Here is a 12346-nt window from a genome sequence, read left to right as displayed (position 1 = left end):
GTTTAGATTTGGAAAAGGTCACTTTTTGTTTTTTCCTCTTCCTTATTTCTAAATATATGGCTACCTTCTTTCCCACTCAATAAGCCTTTCCTTGTCATAAAGAATAAAAATAGACAGGGGGAATGGAAAGGGGAAAACAGTTCAGCAAATTTAAACACAGGAGAAAAGGAATTTTATTCACTTTCTCTTCAGTCAAGCATTATAACTACGTAGCATTTGGTTTCTTTGTTCTCACACTTAAGAATTAGTAAAGATAACATTGTCTGACTCATTCTAATTTTAAAAGGCTTCAGTTCTTGTTTGAGGTTTTCTACTGTCTCTTTTAAAGCATCTATTTTCCTTGCCATTCTTTCATCCTTAGATTTTTTTCTTTCTGTATATCTTATTTAATTTCTTCTAGATCCTTCTGTAGTCCTTGTAGCAGGGCATTTTTCCCCTCTGAGACTTGTGTTTACTCCTTATGTATTCCTTAAACTAAGGTATTCCCTCATGGTATTCACAATTTTCTTTGGTTTGTTTACCTCTTCCACTTTAGTATCTAGGTGGGGGTGAGGAACACTGCATTTGGGTCAGGCAACTGAAGGACATGAGATAAACCTGCTGGGTTTTGAATTGGTCTCTATTAGGCTCCCTTCTTGCCCTAGAGCTTCCAGGCCTCTTCCTGTTGCAGGCTCTTCCTGGGGTTCTTTACCTTTGTTACTGAACTCTGAGCTATTCACATGCTGGGTTCCCAACTTAGGCTTTAGAGACTGTGGGCTGAAATTTGCAAAGGGACTTTCTCCTGAAGTTGATCTCTGGCCACTAGTGTCTCCCTGGATCTCCTTGTAGTGATCCAAGACTGCTTTTTTTGATTGGGTTTCTGTAGCTATACAGGCTTTGAGGAAGGCATGATCTAGGCTAAAGTGCTACTGACTTTAGAGAGTCCTGTTCTTGCTCCAAACTTCTAGGGGCTGTCTGGATTCTGCCTTCTGGGCTTAGCCAGGGTCATTGCTGGATTCTAGGAGTTCCTCTGTGGATTCCTGAATTGGATGGAAAAGTCTAGAGGTGATTCTTTTTATTTCTTTACAGAATAGTGCATTGCTAAGCCCTACTGGCAAGTTTGTGGGGGATCTAGGCTCCTCTGGGTTCTTGCAGGTGGCCATTTTCCCACCTGCCACAGCTCTTGGTTGCCCTTCTCTGGACACAATTCAATAGTCAGTCAATGGCTGATCATTTATTAAGCACTTAGTATAAAACCTGACATATAACACATATAATGAGTTTTCTTTTGGACAACCAAGAGTACATCATGTTTAACATGCCTATAGGACATTTAATTCAAGATATCCAGGAGGTAGTTTTTGATACATGTACTTTAGGAGATTGACAGATTTGATAGAGATGATAATCTATGGGAGCTGATGAGATCACTAAGTGAGACAGTATAAAATAAAAAGGAAAGAAGGCCCAGAATAAAGCCTTTGGGGTTACCCATAGTTAGTGAGCATGGCCTCTCTGAAAATGCTTTTTTAAAAAAATAATTTATTTTATTTAGTTTTTTCTGTTCCAATTTCTATCCCTCCTTCCCTTCCTCCCCCGTCCCTTCCCTGAAGTGGCAAACAATCTGATATGGGTTATACATGTATGATCATGCAAAACATCACCATATTTGTCACTTTTTGCAAGCAAATTAAATCATAAAAAAAAGCAAGGATGTGAAAAATATTCATGCTTCATTTTGTTCCATCAATATCAGTTCTTTCTTTGGAGGTGGATAGTATGTTTCATCTATAGTCCTTTGGGATTGTCTTGGATCATTGTATTGCTGAGAATAGTCAAAACATTCACAGTTCTTCATCAAACAATATTGCTGTCTCTGTGTACAATGTTCTTTTAGTTCTACTCACTTCCCAATACATCATTTCATACGTGTCTTTCTAAGCTTTTCTAAAGTCATCCTGCTTGTCATTTCTTATATGCCACAGTTTGTTTAGCCATTCCCCAATTGATGGGCATTCCTTTGGTTTCTAATTCTTAGCCACCACAAAAAGAGCTGCTATAAATATTTTTGTACAAATAGGTCTTTTTCTCTTTATTGGATGTCTTTGGGATATAAACCTATCAGTGGTATTGCTGGATCAAAGGGTATGCACAATTCTATAGCCCTTTGGGCATAGTTCCAAATTGCTCTCCAGAATGGTTGGATCTTTTCACAACCCCTTCAACAGTGGATTAGTGTCCCAGATTTCCCACATCCCCTCCAACAATCAGTATTTTCCATTTTTGTTATATTTGCCACTCTGATAGGTGTAAGGTGATACCTCATAGTTGTTTTAGTTTGCTTTTCTCTGATCAATAATGATCTAGAGCATTTTTTCATATGATTATTGATAGCTTTGATTTCTTTGTCTGAAAACTTCATGTTCAAATGGGGAATGACTTGTACTTTTATAAATTTGATGCAGTTCTTTATATATTTGAGAAATGAGGCAAAGATATTTGTTTAAAAAATTCTTTCCCAGTTTTCTACTTCCCTTGTAATCTTGGTTACATTAGTTTTGTTTGTGAAAAAGCTTTTTAATTTTATATAATCAAAATGATCTATTTTAATTTTATTCTCTATATCTTCTTTAGTCTAAAATTCTTCCCCTTTCCATAAATCTGACAGATAAACAATTCCATACTCCCTTAATTTTCTTATGGTATCATCTTTTATGTCTAAATCATATACCCATTTTGACCTTATTTTTGTATACGGTGTGATGTTGGTCTATACCTAGTTTCTGCCATATTGTTTTTTAGTTTTCCCAACAGATTTTGTTAAATAATGAGTTTTTTGTTCCAAAAGCTTGGATTTGGGGATTTATTTATTTATTTTTTAGTAAGGCAATTGGGATTAAGTGACTTGCCCAGGGTCACACAGCTAGTAAGTGCTAAGTGTCTGAGGCCAGATTTGAACTCAGGTACTCCTGACTCCAGGGCCGGTGTTCTATCCACTGCGCCACCTAGCCACCCCTGAGGATTTATTTTATACTAGATTACTAGAGTCATTAACTATAGTGTAGTTTCTATCCATTCTGTTCCACTGATCTACCTCTCTATTTCTTAGCCAGTACCAGATTGCTTTGATAATTACCGCTTTATAGTACATTTTGAAATCTGGTACTGCTAGACCACCTTCTTTTGTATTTTTTTCATTGTTTCCCAAGATATCATTGAACTTTTGTTTTTCCAGATGAATTTTGTTATTATTTTTTCTAGTTCTATAAAATTTTTTTGATAGTTTAATTGATGTATCACTAAATAAATAAACTCAGGTAGGATTGTAATTTTTATTATATTGGTTCTGCCTACCCATGAGCAATTAATATTTTTCCAATTGTTTAGATCTGACTTTATTTTTGTGAAAAGTGTTTTGTAGTTCAGGTTATATAGTTGCTGTGTTTGTCTTGGGAAATAAACTCCCAAGTATTTTATATTGGCCACAGTTATTTTCAGTGGAATTTCTCTTTCTATCTGTTGTTGCTGAACTTTATTGGTTTTATACATATATATATATAAATGCTGATGATTTATGTGGATTTATTTTGTATCCTTCAGTTCTGCTAAAGTTGTTAATAATTTCAAGTAGCTTTTTTGTTGATTCACTAGGATTTTCTAAGTATAACATTATATCATCTGCAGAGAGTGATATAGTTTTGTTTCCTCATTGCCTATTCTAATTCCCTTAATTTCTTTCCTTCCTTCCTTTCTTTTTTTGTGGAGCAGTGAGGGTTAAGTGACTTGCCCATTGTCACCCAGCTAGTAAGTGTCAAGTGTCTGAGGTCAGATTTGAACTCGGTTTCTCCTGAATCCAGGGGTGGTGCTTTATCCACTGTGCCCTGAGATGCCCCCTTTAATTTCTTTTTCTTCTCTTATTGCTATAGCTAGCATTTCTAATACAATATTAAATAATAGAAGTGATAATGGGCATCCTTGCTTTACCCTTGATCATATTGGAAAGGCTTTTATGTTATTCCCATTACATATAATACTTGCTGATGGTTTTAGATAAATAGTACTTATCATTTTAAGGTAAACTTTTATTCCTATGCTTTCTAGTGTTTTTAATAGGAATGGGTGTTGTATTTTTATCAAAGGCCTTTTCTATATCTATTGAGAGAATCATATGATTTCTATTGCTTTTGTTATTGATATGGTCAATTATGCTGATAGTTTTCCTAATATTGAACCAGCCCTGCATTCCTGGAATAAATCCCACCTGGTCATAGTGTATGATCTTTGTTATATATTTCTGTAATCTATTTGTAATCTGTAATCTAATTTTATTTAAAATTTTTGCATCAATATTCATTAGCAAAATTGGTCTATTATTTTCTTTCTCTGTTTTGGCTTTTCCTGGTTTGGGTATCAGCACCATATTTGTCTCACAAAAGGAGTTTGGAAAGACTACTTCTTCACTTATTTTTTCCATATAATTTATATAGTATTGGAATTAATTGTTCTTTAAATGTTTGGTAAAATTCACTTGTGAATCTATCTGGTCCTGGGGATTTTTTCTTGGAAGGTTCATTGATGACTTGTTCAATTTCTTTTTCTAAAATTGAGTTATTTAAATATTTTATTTCTTCTTCTGCTAATCTAGTTAATTTATATTTTTGTAGAAATTCATCCATTTCATTTAGATTGTCAAATTTATTGGCATATAATTGGGCAAAATAATTCCTAATAATTGTCTTAAATATTCTCTTCATTGGTGGTGAGTTCACTCCTTTCATTTTTGATACTAGTAATTTGGTTTTTTCTTTTCTTTTTTTGATCAAATTAACCAAATGCTTATCTATTTTATCGTTTGATTTTTTTCATTAAAAAAATGAAAAATTTTCTCTGAAAATTTAACAAAGAAGACTGAGACAGTGGTTAGACAGCTAGGAAAACCAGGAGAGATTAATGCCATGAAACCTAGAGGAGAGAGGATCTAATGGGAGAAAGTGATCAACAATGTTAAATGCTGGGAGGTGTAGAAATATGAAGATTGAGAAAAGGACATTAGATTTATCAATGGAGACACCAAATATTAGACATCAATTGTATGTCAGATCATTACTATAACATGATTATCAGTAAGATGAGATATTCTCCAAAACTAATCTGTCTTAAATTCCTTCCAAGTGATTGTGTTTATTTAAGCAATAGAAGGAATTGATTTATGGCAGTATAAAGTGGTTTCATGAATAAAAGAGTCTTCATAAGACTTCATAAGCTAGTGGGGCTCTAGCTTGTCTTCCAGGAAAGCAAGCAAATGTGTTTTCAAGGTATTTTTGTAAGGTAATTTTAAAAAATAATATTCATATTTTAGGTCAGTTGCTTCGTTTGAAAATGTTTCGAAAGGATCATGGTTCTTGGATGACAATGTTCTTCAGCACCATTCTCTTCCTCTTCATATTTTCCCATATATATAATATGATTCTCCTCATGGAAGGAAATATGGGGTAAGTGATTTCTCCTTTTACTACTCTGATCATTGTTCTTTTGGAAATTCTTTTATATGCATAAGTAATTATATTAAGTTTTTGAGAGTAGTTTTCAAGGGAGTCTTTTAAAATAAGGGTAATCTGTTCTTCATAATTAGCACTTTTTCCCCCTGTGGAGCTAGACTCCCCTTTGAGGTAAATTAGAAGTAGCTGGTAGTGTAGCTACTAGTCCTATTTGATTGCTGAAAGCTTAAGACCCAAAGAGCTTGATTAATATGTCCTGGTTATGTCTGGTTATTAGAAGTATGGAGTTTACATGAAAGAATCCTAGTTTACATGCAGTTCAGTACTCTGCCTGACATTCTTTTTTATTCCCCTTTATATCTACTATAGAAATATCTTTGTTTTAAATGGGTCATTTTTAAGTGTACCACTTAACATTAGTGGTTGTTTACCCATACATATCAGATCACTAATCAAATTACTATAGCACTTATATGTACCAAATAAAGGTAAGCTATTTTTGACTTTCCATATATGTTTCATTGTACAATGAAATAAGAGGCTGTTCCTGCCCCCCCCCCAATATCCTTTTATATTTTCATTATGTTCTTTTTGGGGGCAGCTAGGTGGTGCAGTGGATAAAGCACCATCCCTGAATTTAGGAGTACCTGAGTTCAAATCTGGCCTCAGACACTTGACACTAGCTGTGTGACCCTGGGCAAGTCCCTTAACCCTTATTGCCCTGCCCCCCTCCCAAAGAAATTCATTATGTTCTTTTGGGGGGCGGGGCAGGGCGGGGCAATGACAGTTAAGTGACTTGCCCAGGATCACACAGCTAGTAAGTGTCAAGTGTCTGAGGCCGGATTTGAACTCAGGTCCTCCTGAATCCAAGGCTGGTGCTTTATCCACGGCACCGCCTAGCTGCCCCCTTTCATTATGCTCTAAGGATAGAATTGAAAGAAATAGACTCAACTAGTTAAAAATTTAGGTTAGTTAAAAATAAAGAATTTAGACATTTGCCATATACTGAAAGTACTTTTCAAGAAGTTTTTAGAAAATGCTTCCTGGTAGAACTGGGAAAATAGGTTAATAGCCTTTGTACTTAAGGATAGTTAGGCAAGGTGATTTTCCAGTCTTATGATGCCAATTGTTTTGGTGCTACAAATAGCATATACATGATTTAATACTAAGTAGGGTTAAAGTAAGAAAATTAGAAATCATACTAATATTTGGAGACTGAGGTGTGGTTTAAAAGGTTTGTCAATTTGATAAGAGAATTTTAAATAAATCTTTTAAATAAAGATGAGGCACTGAGAGCTAAGAGGTTCTTAGTTACTCTGTTGAATATGCAATGACAGAAGGGCAAGAGGCATCACATAAAGGAAGAATCAACAGGAGAAAAGGGACCTGAGATGAGTTGAAGAATTACTAAGGGCCTGAGAAGCTGCTTAGAGTTATAGCAGTTAAAAGTAGTCAACTGAGAGAAGACTTCAGCTGATCGAGTCCTTATTAGTTGGAGAAAGGAGTGATTTCAGTTGGCCAATAGTTCCAGCAAAGGCTATTGACATTCAGTCACTATTAGAGTTGGACAAATGTGAAAATTTTCGTATGCTTGCTGCTCTCTATTGTTGCCTCTGGCTTGAAAAGAAAAAAACAGAGAGGATTTTGCAACAGTATCCTGTTGAACTGGCTATAAGAGTGACACTGAGAATGTGTACTCCATTCTGATTAGATAGCTTAGTATCCAGGTTAAATGAGTAATTGGGTTGTCTGGTTATCTAGTCAGTCTTATGAACTTTGTAATTCTCTAGATTAAAGAGAGCAGCTAACGTGAAGACTAATGTTTTCTAAACACCCTTTTAAAAATGATAGTTATTTGAAAGATCTTATAAAGGCTGTGTTTGAGTAGAAAAGAGAAGAGAATTTCCCTAGCTGAAGAATGCTGAGGATCAACAGTTAGGAAGGAAGTGAAGAACTAGTTTTATATGACAAAGATGTTCCTGAGTGGACCAGTAACATTGAAGCCTGCAGTCTAGAATTGTGAGTTTCTCTAAGCAGATGTTTTCCTCTTTCATGCATTTCTATATTAGGTTACTGGTGAGAAGTGTGTGCCCACTTCTCAACCAAGCTATTGAGTGTTAAGATGGGAGAGTATGATCTGGGTTTACATGTGTATTGCAGTGTATTTCCTTATTTACAAATTTGCTTTAATATATTATCTAAAACATTATCTTTTGCCTTATTGTTAAATAATGTTAAGTAAGTAAAGTTTAGGATCTAAAATTGTCATTATTTTGAGTGGTTGATTGTATAGATAGATAATACGACTGATGGGGTCTCAAGAGCTAGAGTGGTGAGCAAATGATAACTTAATTTTCACTCTACAGTAGTGCCCCTCATTCATGGAGAAAATTTGAATGTAACTCTATAATGGTAGTCTGTCTCTGAGATTTCATTTATTTATTTATTTTTAAATGAAAAATTTTTCATTATAGTGGAGTAGGATGCTGGACACAGTTTAGATGATTCCAATTTTGTTGGCAACATCCAGAGCATCATAGTCTGGAGCCAGTTGGACACAGGCCTTCTTTTCTCGATCAGGCAGGATCAGCGTGTTGACCTTGGCCACATTGATGTCATAAAGCCTCTTTACAGCTTGCTTGCTCTGATGCTTGTTGGCCTTGACATCCACAATGAAGACAAGGGCGCTGTTTTCCTCTTTCTTCTTCATAGCAGACTTGGTGGTCAAGGGAAACTTAATGATGGCATAGTGATCAAGCTTGTTTCTCCTCAGAACACTTTTTCAAGGATATGTGGGCTGCCTTCTGAGTCTTAGTCTTGGGTCACCAGAAGGTGGGGGATGTTAGGATCATCTTCTTTTTGTGGCTATGGACACTCTTCAATACTGCTTTCTTGGCCTTCAAGGCCTTGGACTTGGCTTCCGTCTTGAGGGGAACAACCGCTTCCTTCTTTGCCTTTGGTGCCATCTTGGGGGAAAGGATCTTCTGTCTCTGGGATTTTAAACCAGCTAGCAGGAGAGTACGTTGGAGGAACAAGCAAGACCCAGAGTGCAATGGGGTTCTTTAAACATGAGTTAAAAGGTGTCTGGCTACATGTATGACATTGTGAACATGTTTATATTTCACAATTTTTGTATGAGTAGACTCCACTGTAATACCTTTGTCTCCTTGCGTTGTTGGGGCATGGGAAAAAAATCATATATTTGGCCAGAATAGTAAACAGAGTAAAGGATTACAGAAGAGGATTAACCATGGATCAGTTAGAGTCCAATTGAGACTAATTAACATGAATTCATAATGGATCTAGTTGACATAGTAGTATAACTTCCTCCAGTTTTGTTCATCTAAATTAAAATAGGAATGGTAAATGCATATCCTGGGCATTACCTTAGTTTGGATTTTGGGAAGGAATGACCAACAGTAAGAAAAGGGCATAAGAGAGTTAAAGGTAGAGGAATATGACAATGACAGAGGGGCAAGAGGCATCACATAAGGAAGAATCAACAGGAAAAAAGGAACCTGAGATAAGTTGAAGACAGTATATAGTCTTTTTTAAAAAAAATAAAAGTATTTTCTTATTTTCCAGTTACATGTAGAAATAGTTTTCAAGATTTGTTTATATAAGATTTCAAATTTTTCTCCCCCCCCTCCCCTAGACAGCAGGCAATCTGATATAGGTTAAATATACATAATAACATTAAACATATTTCTGCATTAAGTCATGTTATGTGAGAAGGATCAGAGCACAAAAGAAAAACCTGAAATCAGAAAACCAACAGCATCAAAAACAAAAGAAATAGTATGGTCCAATCAGCATCTATATTCCAGTTACTTTTTTTTTCCCCTGGATTTGGAGAGCCTTTTCCATCATGAGTCCTTTGGAACATTCTTGTTCCATTGGATTGGTGAGAAGAATCTAATCTATCACATTTCACCGACACATAGTGTTGATGGTACTGTGTATATTGTTCTTCTGGTTCTGCTCATCTCACTCATCATCAGTTCGTGCAAGTCCTTCCAGGTTTCTCTGAACTCCACCTGCTCATCATTTCTTACAGCACAGTAGAATTCCATTACATTCATATACCACAACTTGTTCAGCCATTCCCCAATTGATGGACATCCCCTCAATTTCCAATTCTTTGCCACCACAAAGAGAGCAGCTATAAATATTTTTGTCCATGTGGATCCTTTCCCGTTTTTTATAATCTCTTTGGGAAAAAGACCCAAAAGTGGTATTGCTGGGTCAAAGGGTATGCACAGCTTTATAGCCCTTTGGGCATAATTCCAAATTGCTCTCCAGAATGGTTGGATCAGTTCACATCTCCACCAACAATGCATTAGTGTTCCAATTTTCCCACATCTTCTCCAACATATATTATTTTCCTTTTTTGTCATTTTAGCCAATCTGATTGGTGTCAGGTGGTACCTTAGAGTTGTTTTAATTTGCATCTCTCTAATCAATAGTGACTTAGAACATTTTTTCATATGGGAATAGATAGCTTTGATTTCTTCATCAGAAAACTGCCTGTTCATATCCTTTGACGATTTCTCAATTGGGGAATGACTTGGATTCATATAAATTTGATTAAGTTCCCTATATATTTTAGAAATTAGGCCTTTATCAGAGGCACTGGCCATAAAGATTGTTTCCCAGCTTTCTGTATCCCTTCTAATTTTGGATGTATTGCTTCTGTTTGTACAAAAACTTTTAAATTTAATGTAATCAAAGTAATCTATTTTGCATTTCATAATATTCTCTATCTCTTGTTTGGTCATAAACTGCTCTCCTTTCCAAAGATCTGAAAGGTAGACTATTCCTTTTTCTCCTAATTTTCCTATGGTATCACCTGACAGTATATAGCCTTAACTATAAGGTTAAGAAAGTGAAGAGAGGGGGGCAGCTAGGTGGCGCAGTGGATAGAACACCGGCCCTGGAGTCAGGAGTACCTGAGTTCAAATCTGGCCTCAGACGCATAACACTTACTAGCTGTGTGACCCTGGGCAAGTCACTTAACCCCAATTGCCTCACTAAAAAAAAAAAAAAGAAAGTGAAGAGAGGAAAGTAAGAGCAGTTCAGGAATGGATAGGGATAGGGAAAACGGGAGAGGGGTAGAGGGAATGGATACTCTTTTGAAAATATAATTTATTTGTTTTTTTCTTTTAGATAGTATTTTATTTTTTACAATTACGTATAAAGACAATTTTTAACATTCATTTTTAAAAATAAAACTTTGAATGTTAGTATTTTGCATAATTGCACATATATAACCCACAACAGATTGTTTGCCACCTCAGGGAGGGAAGAGGGGAGGGAAGGAAAAAGGGATAAAATTTGGAACTCAAAACTATAAATAAAAATGTTTATCATTAAAACAGAAATAAATAAATAAAAACTTTAGAATTGAAAAAAAATAAGATTTTAAGTTCCAATTTTTTTTTCTCTCTCTCTCTCCCCTCCATCTTCTCTAAGACAGTAGGCAATTTGATATAGGTTATATTTGTATAATCATGTAAAACATATTTCAATATTAGTCATGTTGTGAAAGAAGAAACAGAAAAAAAAAGAGAAACTAGTATGCTTCAGTCTGCATTCAGACTACATCAGTTCGGGGCAGCTAGGTGGCGCAGTGGATAAAGCACTGGCCTTGGATTCAGGAGGACCTGAGTTCAAATCCAGCCTCAGACACTTGACACTTAACTAGCTGTGTGACCCTGGGCAAGTCACTTAACCCCCATTGCCCTACCAAAACAAAAAAACAAAAAACCAGACTACATCAGTTCTTTCTCTGGATGTGGATAGCATTTCCCATCATAAGTCTTTTAGAATTGTCTTGGATCATTGTATTGCTTAGTTTATCATAGTTGACTATCATACAGTGTTGCTATTACTATGTACAATGTTTCCCTGGATCTTTTCCCTTCACTTTGCATCATTTCCTATATCTTTCTAGGTTTTACTGAAATCCTCCTTCTCATCTTTTTTATAGCACAGGAATATTTCAGTACATTCATAATACCACAACTTGTTCAGCCATTCCCCAATTGATGGGCATCTACTCAATTTCCAATTCTTTGCCACTACAAAAAGAGCTGCTATAAATATTTTTGTACATGTAGGTTCTTTTCACTTTTTCATGATCTCTTTGGGATATAGACCTAATAGTGATATAGCTAGATCAAAGGGTATGTACAGTTTGATTACCCTGTTGGCATAATTTGAAATTACTCTCCAAAATGGTTGGATCAGTTCACAGCTCAAATTTTCCCACATCTTCTCCAACATTTATCATTTTCCTTTTCCAGTTACATTACCTAATCTGATCTGGGTGTGGGGTGGTCCCTCAGAGTTGTTTTGATTTGCATTTTTATAATCAATATTTATTTAGAAAGGTTTTTCATATTATTATAGATAGCTTTGGTTTCTCCATCTGAAAACTATCTGTTCATATCCTTTGACCATTTATCAGTTGGAGAATTACTTGTATTATAAATTTGACTCATTCCTCTATATTTTTGAGAAATGAGGCCTTTATCAGAGAGACTTCCTATAAAAATTGTTTCCTAGCTTTCTGCTTTCCTTCTCATCTTGGTTGCATTTGTTTTGTTTGTGCAAAACCTCTGTAATTTAATATAATCAAAATATTCATTTTATATCTTATTATTTATTATCTCTTTATAGCTTGTTTAGTCATAAATTCTTCCTTTCTCCATAGATTTTATGGATAAACTATTTATTGCTCTCTTAATTTCCTTATGGTATCATGCTTTATGTCTAATTCATGTACCCATTTTGACCTTATCTTGGTATATGGTGTAATTGGTATATTGGTCTATACCCACCTAGTTTCTGTCATACTATTTTCCAGT

At 35.3% G+C, this 12346-nt stretch overlaps 1 protein-coding gene across 6 annotated transcripts in view; it reads left to right on the top strand.

Moving 5' to 3' along the window:
• Positions 1–12346, top strand: part of TMEM117 (transmembrane protein 117) — a 185708-nt gene that overhangs the window by 49905 nt on the left and 123457 nt on the right. For all 6 annotated transcript variants that reach the window (XM_043966604.1, XM_043966601.1, XM_043966602.1 and 3 more), the window contains one exon: positions 5339–5471. In XM_043966604.1, coding sequence (XP_043822539.1) covers positions 5339–5471 — 133 coding nt within the window. The remainder of the gene's footprint in view (positions 1–5338; positions 5472–12346) is intronic.

Source organism: Dromiciops gliroides, chromosome 5 (assembly GCF_019393635.1).
Source record: "Dromiciops gliroides isolate mDroGli1 chromosome 5, mDroGli1.pri, whole genome shotgun sequence".
Taxonomy (NCBI): Eukaryota; Metazoa; Chordata; class Mammalia; order Microbiotheria; family Microbiotheriidae; genus Dromiciops; species Dromiciops gliroides.
Note: the sequence above shows the minus strand (reverse complement) of the source record. Positions and strands in the feature narration are given on the sequence as shown.